Source organism: Plectropomus leopardus, chromosome 15, assembly GCF_026936395.1.
Source record: "Plectropomus leopardus strain MGB_pleo_1.0 chromosome 15, ASM2693639v1, whole genome shotgun sequence".
NCBI lineage: Eukaryota > Metazoa > Chordata > Actinopteri > Perciformes > Serranidae > Plectropomus > Plectropomus leopardus.
The window spans coordinates 6,644,855-6,658,802 of record NC_142190.1 but is presented as its reverse complement, the minus strand read 5'-3'; the positions used below and the strand labels follow the sequence as shown (position 1 = coordinate 6,658,802).

General features: G+C 39.1%; 1 protein-coding gene across 4 annotated transcripts in view; it reads left to right on the top strand.

The window, feature by feature from the left end:
• Positions 1-13,948, top strand: part of LOC121952899 (vacuole membrane protein 1-like) — a 101,149-nt gene that overhangs the window by 44,488 nt on the left and 42,713 nt on the right. For 3 of the 4 annotated variants that reach the window (XM_088088219.1, XM_042499769.2, XM_042499771.2), the window contains 2 exons: positions 3,228-3,359; positions 11,533-11,598. In XM_088088219.1, coding sequence (XP_087944345.1) covers positions 3,228-3,359; positions 11,533-11,598 — 198 coding nt within the window. The remainder of the gene's footprint in view (positions 1-3,227; positions 3,360-11,532; positions 11,599-13,948) is intronic. The other variant, XM_042499770.2, reaches the window with a different exon arrangement.

Genomic DNA, 13,948 nt, shown 5'->3' with positions numbered 1-13,948 from the left:
GGCACTCAGCTTGTCGTGCTCAAAGTGCCCAAAACACATATTTGAAATACTCAGCAGCAGTGTCTCTTACCAGATGTAGTTGTTGTTGGCTGATGTAGTTTAGAAGCTTAAGTACGTTGTAACACTTCCAGCCCATGACGAGCCGGGAGCTTCAGAATAAAAGCACCTGAGGTTCTGCTTTAATTTATTTTATAGTAAAAAATACTTTATTTCAACTTTATCATAACTGTACTTTATTTAACTTTTTTATAACAGTACTTTATTTAGTTTTATTATAACTGTACTTTATTTAACTTTAATATAATTGCTATTTATTTAACTTTGTTATAACTGTGCTTTATTTAACTTTGTTATAACTGTGCTTTATTTAACTGTATTATAATATCACTTTAACTGTATTAGAACAGTATTTTATTTAACTTTATTATAATATTACTTTAAATGTATTAGAACAGTACTTTATTTAACCTGTGTAACTGGACTTTATTTGACTTTATTATAATAGAACTGTATTTAACTTTATTATCACAGTGCTTCATTTAGCTTTATTTAGTATTTTATTGAACTTTATTATATAACGGTTGTTACTTTACCTTTAATATAACTGTTGTTTATTTAGTAGTTTATTATTTTAGTAGCCTAAAGTAGTTTAGAGGAGATTTTAAGACATTAAGAATATACATATATATGCTGTATTGCAATACAGCAAAAAAAAATCATATCATTTATTGGCCATGGGGGTGAACTGACCCTTCAATACATCTTCATCCCATTTAGTGTGTGCATGCAGGCACAGCAGTTCTGCATGTAAAATTTTGTTTATTTGTTGGTGCAGCATGTTAGATTTCTGGCAACAAACTGGAGTCACATTTACTCTGAGCCAAGCTGCAGCCACACCAGCAGCACTATGCTCTGAGGTGTGATATAGGAGTCCGTGTTTGTGGGAGTGCGTGCCACCCAATCCCGTCGGACTCACCACCACACCCCTGTAACCCCAGCCAGGCTGAGGCTTGTCAGCTCTGCATTGGGAGACACCTGTTGCACCCACAGTTTCAGAGCGCCCACGCCAGCATTCCTCCTCCTCCTCCTCCTCCTCCTCCTGCCAGCCTCCTATCTTCTGGATACACTGTTGATGAGACATGAGACACTCCCCCTCCCCGCCACCACAACCTCTACTTCTCCTCCTCTCTCCTTTCTCTTTCCGTCTTTCTTTTTGTCTCTTTGTCTATTCCCTCTTGAAGCCTCTCTGTCCACTACTGCAGCTCCCTTAAGTGCTCCACTTCAAACACCACCACTGTGCAGGTGGACGTCTTTCAGTGCCCCCTACACACACACACACACCCACACACACACACACACACACACACACACGCACGCTCACAAACAGAGCTGTTGAATGGAGCAGCTGCCAGGCAGATTAGGGCACGTCTCCATTATGAGAAATAACTGGCAGATTTCATCAAAGACTGCAGTGTTAACAAGAGAACAGGGTGTCCAGATTAAAGATGCCAGGTTTTGGGATAGCGCCGCCTCCTGAGAATGATTGTTTGGACTTGTTGTCGCTGCCATGGTTGCTAACTACCCACTAATCATCTTCTGGCTCAGCAATCCAGCTACATACAAATAATGTGGCTGTGATTAGTTAGTTATGTTCTTCTGGGAGGGAGATTGACTGATTTTGTGTTTGTCCTGCCTAAACAACTGAATTTTTTTTTCTTTTTTTGTTTTTGTCATTGCTGTACATCTGCGGATGCTAGGTATGTGGTTTCAAATAATCCATATGCTGCCATGTGTAACTGTAACTAACTGTATCCTCAGCATCTTCTGTCAACCCCCTCGCACCCCTACTCTCCCCCTGTGCCTGGAAACATTAAAGTAATGAGCTGTGAGCAACTCCAAAAACACTGCATTTCTTGGCGGCTGTTTTCATTGTGTTAATTAAGAGTCTGTAGCCCTCACCCCCTCACCCCTCACTCCCCCCGTCTCCATGTTTTGGCGGTATGAACTTGCTGAACCGACCAAGTGCTGAGGATTTATTTCCCTCAAATCACTTCCGCTCTCTTCCTGTTAAGCCCCCCTCAATCACACGGGCTCCACCGCTTTATAGCTACAAGCTCCTTTTGGCTGTCAGATATTGATATCTTGGTTCCTTTGGACCCCCCCTGGCTTGTTAGCACTTCTTAAATTTTCCAGAAACACTGCATTCCACATGTCCACAGTAGATTGGAGCGGAGCAGTTAGCGGCGCAGCGTGTTGATATGCTGTTTAGAAGTGGCATCTGGTTTTTCACCTTCCCCAGGCCTGTGTTTTATGTCTCCATGATCGTTTAATAATCTGTGGGATTTTCGTTCTCGTAAATCCTTTCCGTTTTATTCCCATTAAGTGCTCTGATCGCACAATCCCAGACGTCAAGCGGTGCAAGCTCCTTTGGATCGTGGATATTGATATTTTTGCTCCATTAACCCCCAAAGTAACCATGGCACCGTAGTCTTTATACTAATTAGCACGATGTTAAGACAAATATTTTTACAGCTAAACCACTCAATGCATGATAATAAAAATACACTTGAACCCTGTGAAACTTAGATCGACATCAGTTTTCTTGTGCTGTGTTCAGTCGCCTTTCTCAAGCTGTTTAACCCTTCGAAACCGAAGCAAATTGGTTTGATTTCTGTCAAAAACATGGGAAAAAGCCACTGACAAACCTGGCAAGAAATGTCCCACACACTGAAAGAAATTAGAAAAAGGTGTCAAAAAATTGCTTAAAAAGAGAGGGAAGTATTATAGTATTATATTATTACAGAAAAAAGTAAAATAAATACACCTTTTCTAGGTCTTTTTTTTTTTTGGTTAGCCTTTTTTGTGCCTTTTTCAAGTGATTTTCTTGTAATCTTTTTTTTTGTCATTTTTGGGCCATGTTAGGTTGTTCATTGCCTCCTCTCTATGTTTTTAAAGAAATTAAACCAACTTGTTTGAGTCTCAAAGGGTTAAAACGATGATTGGGGCCACAGTATCTAAATACAGTTTGATAAAATTGATACAGCAAACATTTCTCCTTTTAAAGCTGTGTTGAATTGAGATTTATTGCTGTGTTGGGACAGAAGCATGTGTTTCCAAAACAATATACAGAAGCACGTCACACAGGGGAGTACTGTAAACACTGAACTATGAACAGCTGAGCAGCAGCGACTAACAACCTCCGTATGTGTGTGTCTGTGTGTGAGCAGGGTGCAGGTACAGCTATAGGAGAGCTTCCTCCCTACTTCATGGCACGTGCTGCGCGTCTGTCAGGCACCGACCCAGATGACGAGGACTACCAGAGGTTCGAGGAGATTCTGGACCAGACTGAGTCTGCACAGGTGACACACTGCACCCTGCATCATCCTCAGCCTTTCCTCACCCTCTATTATCCAGCCCCGTCACACCCTCCTCCTTCTGCCACGTAAAGGCTGATGTACAGCTGAATGTAGCAGGGCTTCAACTAATAATTGTTTTCCCAATTAATCCCTTAGTTTATAAAATGTAAAAAAAAAAAAAGTGAAAAATGCTTATCTCATGTTCCAAGAGTCCAAACTGACGTCTTGAATTTCCTTCCTTTGTCCAACCAACTACCCAAAACTCAAAGACTCTTCATTTACTATCTTAAATTACAGAAAAAAACTAAACATTTTCAACATTTAAGAAGCACAAACTAGCAAATCTTGGACATTTTTGCTTGAAAAATGACTGAACAATTAATTGACTATAAAAATAGTTGCCGATTAATTTCTTTCAATCGACTGATAGATTAATCAGCTGATCGTCGAAGGTTTAGTGCTTAGGCCCTACACAGAGCCTACGCCATTGTGGTCATTTACACTTTATACTATATACCTTCAAAACGCTACTTGGCGGTGGGCTTTCTGTGCCACTCATGAGTTTCTGTGAAGTGCAGTAATGCCGACAACACACCAAGCAGTAGTGTGTTGCTTGACCAGTAAAAATTGGAAGGCGTGCTCAAATGTTTCAGGAAGGAAGAAATTGTTGTATTAAACATTTTAACAGGGAACAGTATCGAGCACGTCACATATTAAACGTCACTGGAGTCATAGGTCTCTTCGACAGGAAGTACACTCTTGTCAGTTAGAAACTTAGAAATAAACAATTAAATGTTTCTTATCTGTGAGATAAGAGTAAATAAAAGCTTGATTTCCACAGAGGGAAACCTCTGCGTTGTTGACGTGTAGTAACAATTCCAGGGAGATGTGCATCACGCAACTGCGTTGGCTATCATGCAGGGTATGACGTCAATTCAGCGTAGAAGTATAAACTGTCCATAACCCACACAATATGGTCGTCTTGTAAAAACTTAAAAACCATATCTTGTGTTTCCCACTGCTTCACTTTATTCTCCCCTCTGCTCTTTGTGCTTTATCACTCTGTTGCACTTCGACGATTTCACTTCGTCTGGTGTTGATTTTTTTTTAACAGTTCTGGTACTTTTATGTAAAACTGACCGTTACAATCTCCCTGATGTGAAATTTGTGTGTGTGTGTGTGTGTGTGTGTGTGTGTTTGTGTACAGTTATCCAAGCCCCACCTCTGTGTCTCAACGGTATCAAGTGCTTTCACAATGTTATGACTAATAGAGCAGCAATGATGCACTCGAGTGAAATGTTCCCGCCATTTCCGGCTCTTCATTTCTAAATTCCCAGTGAAGAAGAAAAAAAATGCTCTCATTTCAAACATCCCGGCAAATGTTTCAACAATGCCGAACAGCTCATTGTAAATATTTATTTTTCCACCCTCTTGTGATTGTGAATGGAAGAGGAGGAATGAGGGGAAACATGCGTGTGGTTCTTTAAAGGATTTTCATCAGACTTGTCTGTCCTGACACAGACTTCATCCTCAGGAATGCTTTTCTTTCTCCAACAGCTTGGGTCAAACAGTCAGACAGGTCAAGTGCAGTAAAACAACTGCAGCCATAAATGGTTTTGAACTTTACAGCGCACTCACTTAGTCATGTATTTGCAAATAAACTGTAGCAGACTGTACTGGACTGTGAACAAATAAATACAGTTTTTTTTAAATGAGGGTATCCCAGATATCATGGGATTGCTACAATGGTGTATTAAGGACCATTGTAGGCAAAAAACAAGAAATTCTCAACTGGGGAAGGGAGTAATCTGATTTTTTTTAAAAACAAAAACCTTGTATATTCTTTTACATTAAAGTGATAAATTTACCTTAAGTATAAAGTCATAATGTTGCAAGAAAATCCAAGAAATCTCAGAGATTAAAGTCACAAATTTATGAGAATAAAAAAGTTAAAATAAAAAAAAATAAATAATGAAACCTAAAACACATATTACAGCTGTGTTTGTGTAGTAATGGGTTGCTGTTAAAAGATGTCTAGTTAAAAGTAAATGGTATTCTTCGACCATAATAGCTATGTGATGTACAGATTTGGATATATTGGTGCACAAGAAAAAAACCTCACACATTTACTATAACATAATCTAATATTTTCTGAGATTATATGATATTTATTTATTTGGTTTATAATTGGGTGTGTGATCCCCTCTACCCACTCCCTGCTTCTTGTTACCTCCCTGGAGCCATTAGTAGGTGTGCCAGCCCATGGGGAGTTCTTCAACCTGAACACCCTGGGGAAAGGAGAACAGGCGACGGTGAATTTGTGCATAATACAATATACTATTACAGTTAGTTTAGCATGCTCTTAGATTACACTCTTTGATTAACAATATTTTGCTACTATTGAGTCAGAGGAACACCTCAAATGAACTCCAAACAATCAGTCAATTCATTTGTTAAAATGGTACATGTGTGTCTGTTTAGCTCGTGCACCAATATGTCCAATCTGTGCAGCAAATACCTATTTTTTATCCTATAATATCCTGTAACAGAAATCCACTGTCGCAAATACAGCTTTATTATGTGTTTTGGGTTTCTTTTCTTTTTCGAATTTTATTTAAGTTGGACTTTTTTGTTTTTTTTACTCATAGTTTTACTACTTTATTCTCAGGGAATATCCAGATTTATTTATTTTTATTTATGTATTTATCTTGTAAATTTATGACTCTAATCTCGTTAATTCTGACCTTTTTGTATTGGAATATTTCCCCACCACAATATTTAGTTTTTTGTAGGAGTTTTTTTCTCCTACATTCACCACTTTATTCTTGGAGAATATATATGTAGTTTTTATCTTGTTCTTTTTCTTTTGCTTCAATCTGATAAATTTTGTTTTTTTATGGGAATATTCAGATAATATTCACCCCACCTCTTTATTTCTTTTATTTTTTTATTTATTCATTAACTTACAATGCCCCCAATATGCTGCTGTAGATGACTCAGTTGATGTAGATGACTGAATTTTTGTGACAGTATTAACCGGTATTTCATTTTAAGCATGCGTGCAGGATTACTTAAAATACAGCCGTGGTTTAAATGGAAATCAGTACTTGTGGTCAGAAAAAGTAAGAAAAAAAGAGGAAGGTTCACTCTAACAAGCCGTTTATTCTGATGTAGTCCCATTAAAAACAAAAGTCTTGATGATGTTATCTGTTATCACCGTTTTTCCATCTGTGTTTACATGCAAAAAATATCACCCAAAAATAAACTGTGCTGTTACAAATTCCATACAATACAAAAATTCTTTCAATCAGGGTAATCTCTTCCAGTTTAGGTGTTTACATGAGGGATTTTTCTTCTGATTGGGCTTTTATTAGAATTATTAGTGGAATATTAGGGTCTATGAAAAACATATTTTCCTTGAAGCTTATGGCTGCTGGTGATGGAGGAAACGAATGCGCTCAGGGAAAGCACCTGTGGTTGACGCCACCTTTGTCATGTGGATCGATAATGTCAGGTCACATAATGCTCTCGTCATGTATTGAGAAACGGTAAATAGATTCGGCAAAAAGTGCAGATGTTACTAATAATGCAATGATAGCCAAGCGTTAGTTAGATAGTGATCTGCGTGAGAAATAAAGAAAAATCCTCTTGTAAACATCCGCTTATCAGTTTGACACGGAAAGACGAGATCACGAAAGCGCTTTGCACTTTATTGCATCAACCACTTTTTGTCATAATCAGCATATTAGCATTTAACTGACTCCCTGTGCTGAACTGAAGTGACCTTTTTGAGACACTAATGTTGAAACCGATTCAAGGAAGTAAAAAAAAAAGGTTTTGAGAAGAAGCCGTGCTGCTTGTTAACAAGGGGCAGGGGTGCAGCACCTGCTCCGTTACTAATGCTGCGGACAGCTGGGCAGGTTGGCACTGACAGCAGCCCTGGTGTTCGGACCACATGTGTGAAAGCGGAGCTTCGACATCGCTCACTGATAAAGTGGCGCTTCCCACCAAAACTGCAAGAAAAGAGTGGAAGAGTGCGACAAACGGGTGGCCTGGGGAAGAGGAGATTTTGTCTAAATGATCATCTCAACATGGAAGAGCTCCTGCGCGTTTTTTCCCAAACAAACTAACAGTGTGACGCAGGAGGAGCATCGCCTGTTGGTCTCGCATCCCTGTGAGGGCAGATTAGAAGTGACGCTGCATGCTGCTGTCTCAGTACGCAGCCTTAGTCTCGCTCTCTCTCGCTCTGACATTGTCCCTCTCCTCCTATGCTCTTATTCTTTCTCACGCACTCCGTTTGTGTCCTGCTGTGCATTGCTCTCTCTCCCACTCTCTCTCGCTCTCTCTCTGATGATATCTGGCAGCCGCTTATGTATGTAATGTGCGCTTGTGTGATTGGACAGCATCTGGAGGCAGGTTGCTAGCACCAGCGAGGACCTGCCACATACGGAAACATTTTTTCTCTCGCCAGGGCTTTTACCATTACTCGGATGTTCCCAGGGTTCCCTCTTTCGCTCGAGGAAATCCCGCAACACCTTTCTGATTTTCGCCCTTTTTACACCTTTTTAAGGTGGACACGGAGGCGTTCAGCCGCTGCGGATTTGTGTCAGTTTTTGATTGATAGCTGAAAATCAATAGCTGTAGGCCAAGACTACCCCTGGGATCGGATTGGAGGAACTGTGGTATCATTGGATCGTTGTGTATGAGACAGGAAGTGGTTAAATTTTGTCCTCAAGGATGTGACCCCCCTTCAACCCTACCCCCCCTCCAAACTCACACTCCCCCCCATATACACACACACACACACTCTCCACCCTGTGGCAGCAGAGCTGGATTAAGATGCTGACTTCGTCCCCTCGGCTCAAGTCACAGAGGTGCCAGCAGTTTGACTTAAACCCAGTGGTATTTCTCTCAGCCTGCACGTGCCAACTTCCTGCCACAAGTGCACGTGACGCACAGCAGCAGAGCACTCTGGGCTTTTTTTTTCTCATTCATTCAACAGAGCTATTCAAGAATAATGAAGTCATGCCTTTTCTAACGGCTCCAGACGCTGATGTCATGAACATCAGCTTTTTTTTTTCCCCCCCTCTTAAATCTTTAGCTCAGAGCGCCCGGTGTGCCGGAGAGGAATCCTCAGCGTCTCGGAGAATCCTGTGTGGATCGCGTCCATGATTGCTTGTAACTTGATAATGAAGTTATTTCCTGCCTTTTTTTTTTTTTTCATCCGGCACGGAAGGGGTTAACAGGCTGTGAATTCTTGATTGCCAACTCCCAGGATTGTATCTCCTGTAACTCAAATCAGGGCCATCTGCGCTGGGCGTATGCCTGCCTTCCCCCCTGGCCTACTGCACTCAAAGGCTCTCTGTGCTGTGGTTTGCCCGGCCCCGTCACGTGACTTCTCTGAAAGTGCCCCCTCCCTCCTCCTCCCTCTTTATTTCCAGTAAACTGTTTGAAAGGAGGGGGGTGAGTCAGAGTAAAACCAGCTTCCCTTTAACCACAGCTTGTTAAAGAATTTGTCAACGTGGACTCAGGGGTGCATTTTTTGTGTGCGTGCGTGTGTGTGTCCGGGTAGATTTGAATGCGCAGCTCGCCTTTCTTCTTGAAAAAGTGGACTGTAGCTTCTATTGCGTCAGGACTCCTTAATCACTCCACTTCCTGTGCCAGAGAGAGCAGGCGCGGGCTTGTCAGGAGTTAATGAGATGAACTTTAGCCATCTTTGTGTCGGGGGGCTCGCGGCCGAGATGTGTGTCTTCTGTGTGAAAGACTTTCATTGAGAAAAAAAAAGAAAACAGAGAGAGAGAGAGAGGGAGAGAAAAATGTGCGTGGGTGTTGACTTGTGTATAGGCTATGCATAGATTTTTCCTTGTCTGACACTTTAATTTTCCACATGGAGCAGAGTGCCTTGTCGCTGCCTGCTTTTTGTCTCTGTTTGAACTCTGTACTCCATCAGCACGACTGAAAACAAAGTGTTTGCTTTGCCAACTTTTTCACAATGAAAAGTCCACTTTTTTTCATGAGAGATCAACTTTTTGTCAAATCCAAAACAAACAGATGTCGCATTGTACAATAATGCAAACAGGCAAAAAAATAAATAAATAAAAAAACAACAAAATAACCCCAACAAACAACAAAACGTCACTGTTATTGTTATTTCAAAAACCTGGCATTTGAAACTGTTGACATTTATACAGAGTTCCCACGGTCATTGGAAAAGTAATAGAATTTCACAATGGCTATCTGGAAAAGACACCGAAAGTTTTGGAAGAGTCATGGAATTAGGAACAATCATGAAAAGTCATGGAAGTTTTTAGTGTAATGTAAAGATTACAGTAATCTTCCGTGAATAACCTCCCACATAACGTAACATAGCTGTCGACGTAATGTAGCTCTGTATCCGTGTGCTTCGTTTACTGTCGCGTACGTTTCTCAATTTTCTCCCTGTGTTTCGGCTCTTCCCTCACTTGTGCCAGCTAGCTGACATCATGTTTGGATGTTGAGAAAAATGACAGGCAAGTGAGGCAAGAAGAAAATATAATTAATATGTAATATAATTGTTCCTTGAAAAGTCATGAAAAAGTTTTGAAATTTTATCCTTGAAAATGTTTCGGAGCCCTGTTTGCAGTACATCAAGATAAGGAATCAAAGTTTTTTCTGTTATCTTTTTAGGGGGGGTTGTTATATCATGTAAAAAAAATCATATTTTCCAGTTGAATTTTTTAAATCATCACCTGGCAACTGAAAACACAGATATTTAACCCTTTGAAACCAGAAGCAACATCACTTGTCTTGTGCTGCATTCAGATGCCTTTCACAAGTATTTAAACCTTTGTGATTCTGGTGATTTCTTTCAAAAACATGGAAGAAATAGCCAATGAGCAACTTGGCAAGAAGTGTTTTACAAATTGCTATAAATTAGTAGATTTTGGAAAGAAAAAGCAAAGAAAAATGTGTAGGAGAAAAGGAAATATGTAAAAACTATATTCACAATTCTCATAATTACATATTCAAAATTATGTGACAGAATTCTGTAATTTTTTTTAAGAACTTTTTGTCAAGTCTTGAATTGCCTTTCTTTTAATTAACTTTTTCATTTATTTCTTTATTACTAACTTTCAGGTAATTTTCTTTTACTTTTTACTAATTTCTTCCTAATTTTCAATGTTAATTGTGTTCTTCCCATGTTTTTGAAAGATATGAAGCAAAATTGCTGGTTTCAAAACATTTAACTATCTTCTTAAATGTAGAGGACATGCTTTTGTGTTTACGGAGTAAGACTCATGTCCAATGTACCTTGTATCTCGTTTTCATTTTATGAGCCACACGTGCTAGGTTTGGGAAGAACATTCATTTCACTGATTCATCTACCTTATATTAACTGGGATTAAATGCAAATAGATGTGGTGCATTTCTTGTGTTTAAAATTATTCTTGTACCATTTTATTTCGGATAAACACCAAATGATTTTTACACAAAAGTGGCCTTGAAACACTGTACATGCCTTAGAGAATGAGAGACAACGCTTGAGGAGCACTTATGATTTCTTTATTCAGATTGGTTAATTTGACTGTCAGAAGTAAATAGGAAGGAGGGGGATCAAACGCGAGTATTGTTCCCCGCAGACAGAGGTCGGCTCCATGTGGGGTGACTGTGCAGACTGCAGCATCTGTGCCTAGCAGCCAAATCTGGAACCAAAACCTCCACAGTTTTAATGACACTGCACCCTTGACAAGATTTCACCAAATGTAATTGCTGCTAAGCCCAGCCCTGCAGGCCGGCGGTGACGGGGGGTGGAGGTGGGGGGTGGCAACAGGCAGCCCTTGGCAAGCTGCCTGGCAAAGATGGTGATTTTCCATAAGCCGCCAACAACAGAGTCTGGATGTCTGAATCCCAGCCATCCAAGATAGACACTTCCCTGGATACAGAAGTGCGGACCAGAGAGAGTCACAATACACAGTTCAGCTGTAGTAAATCAGTGTCACAAGTTCACACACACACACACACACACACACACACACACACCCTTTCGCACCCCTCCCCTCACCTCCTCTGGGACCCTTTGTTCACACTGCGGGGATATTTTTATGCTGCATGAGCCAAAAGGAAAACCAACAAAATGTAAACAATGCACGTGTCATGATGTCAGAAAATGAATGGGATTCACTGATTGGTTCTGCAGGGTTCTGTCCGCGCCGCAGCACTGTCAGGTGTCCCTGGTCCAGACGCAGCCCTCAGCGGTTCAGCTGTAAGCCAACCATACACATTCCTTCCCTCCCTGTCTCCCACCAGCTGAGCAACACACACACACACACACACACACGTACGCACACATGGGGACTGGCCAGAATTAAAACTACAGGCTAGTCCGAGGAGGAACCGTGTGATTGGACGTCAGTGGAGGCAGAAATTCAAATTGTGAGCCAATCAGATTCTGTGTCCCTTCGCTCCCCCCACCACCACCTTATTAGGCGACCTCCCATGTCTCTCAAATTTCCTGTCGGCTTGGTTGCACCCCGTAAAGAATGTCATCAGCACTGTACTGGTTTTGTTGACCATATTAGGCATGATCGTGTATTGCCAGCCCCCCCCCCCGTGTCTCTTTGTTTTAATTAATATGATGCTTCAGACACTGAGGCCTTACTTTTTGGAAGAAAACAGAATTTTTTTCCCTGTCTTTTCATGTAAATCGTATGAGTCGTTTTCTTTTGTTTCTTTATGAGAGAATTTGATGTTGTTTTAGATGAGAAAAATATGCTTTTAGTGGTTAAAATCACATACACAAACATTTATTAATCATATTTAAAATAATTACACAGACCACTAACGATTAGAGTTTCATTTATTCAAAAGATGCATTTTTTGGAATCGCCGTACTACATGAAAAACATCAGAAAATATTACGATACAATGATTTTGTTCTAGAAAATAAACAATTTTCTAAATGTCTTAAGGTGCATGTTTCCATTAATACCAACATCATTATGTTTTCATATCTTCGATATGAAAGCATAATCATTTTGGAACAAACACCTTTTTTTTCTCAGTAATTATATTTGCATCTACTAATTAATTACCATGATTTTCTTCCACTAATTACTATTTTGTTCACAAATATAAAATGACTTTAATCTAAAAGGCAGAAAAGGATGCTTTTAATGCGTACGTAATGTTATTTCATATAGCCAGTCCAACTAAAATAAACACATTTGTTACAGTAGCACAGATTTACATTAAAGCTCATTCATGAGCATAATTCTATTTAATGATAAATTAAGCTTACATTTAAAGCTTAATCTCACAAATATGTATTTAGCTACCAAAGAGACAGCAGCTGCCAATTAAGAATTGTGTAAAGCAAATACTTCATCCATTAAAACATAGATACAATTACTTTTATTAAACTGAACTTCACAGGGTTTAAAAAATATATTACACTGTAATTTCATTACAACAACTATAACACTTTACAAAGACAGAATTATCTTAATGTTTTCCATAAAAAACAGTGCAACAGTTTCAAGATAACTTAAAAAAAATATAGAAACAATAATTTGATAACGAATAAAAGCTATTTTGGGCTGTAAAATCTAAATTCTCTACAGTAAACAGATCAAATTATTAACATATTAAGGCCTTCAAAATAAAAAATCCTGAATCAGATATTTTGGAAAAGGACTGTCCTCAGTATATCACATTGTTTTTGTTTAAAAAGCTTCAGTTTTCATTCAAAATTAGGCAATTTCTGTGCAAAAAACAATAATTTTAGTTTAGCAATTGAAAATCTAGCATTATAAGGAAGTAATCTTTTTTTATAAATTACCTAGATGTTGAAAATGTCGTCCAAAAATATAAAAAGATCCTGGATCAGGGGTTTCTTCCACGTTCCCACAGTGTTCCCAGAATTATTTAGGTAAAAATCCAAACAGATTAAGGCTCCTCTTCCCAGAAAAGGTATATTGAGGAAAAATCTGTGTCATTGCTGTGAAAAGAGGCTTTTGTGGAGCTGTCAGGAGGGTTAGCACAAGACCAGCAGAAAAAGCAAGAATTTGTGAGTCACACGAATGACCAAAGTCTGCTCTCTTGTTCACACATTCCCAGTGACAATTGAGTTAATAACTGGTACAAAACGTTAGATACAGGCATGCTAAAACCAGTTTATCACGTTCCCAGAATGAAAAAGCATGTTTAGAGATGAGCCAAATTCTTTGAGAATATGTTGCAGGTGAATCAGTGCATTTCAGCTCTGAAGATATTTATTTTGACAGGACAGGCATGAATGTACTTGATTTAATTGTGAAACCAACATTCTCATGTTACATTGTTATGGGTACATTTAAATAAATATATTTTCCCTCTAAAAAGATTAATATTATTTTAAGATGATTTGATGTTTTTTGTTAAATATACACAAGCAGGCAACTTTCCTCCACCAACAGTTCATTTCACTTCTGCTTTTCACATTTACTCTGCTAAATGCATAGAAATTTGAATTAAAACAGTTCAAATATTATAAAAAATGCATCTTTTGGTATCATTTTTTCATTTCTATTTTTATTTTTATCCTTTAAAATGAAGCACCTCAACTTTGAAGCATT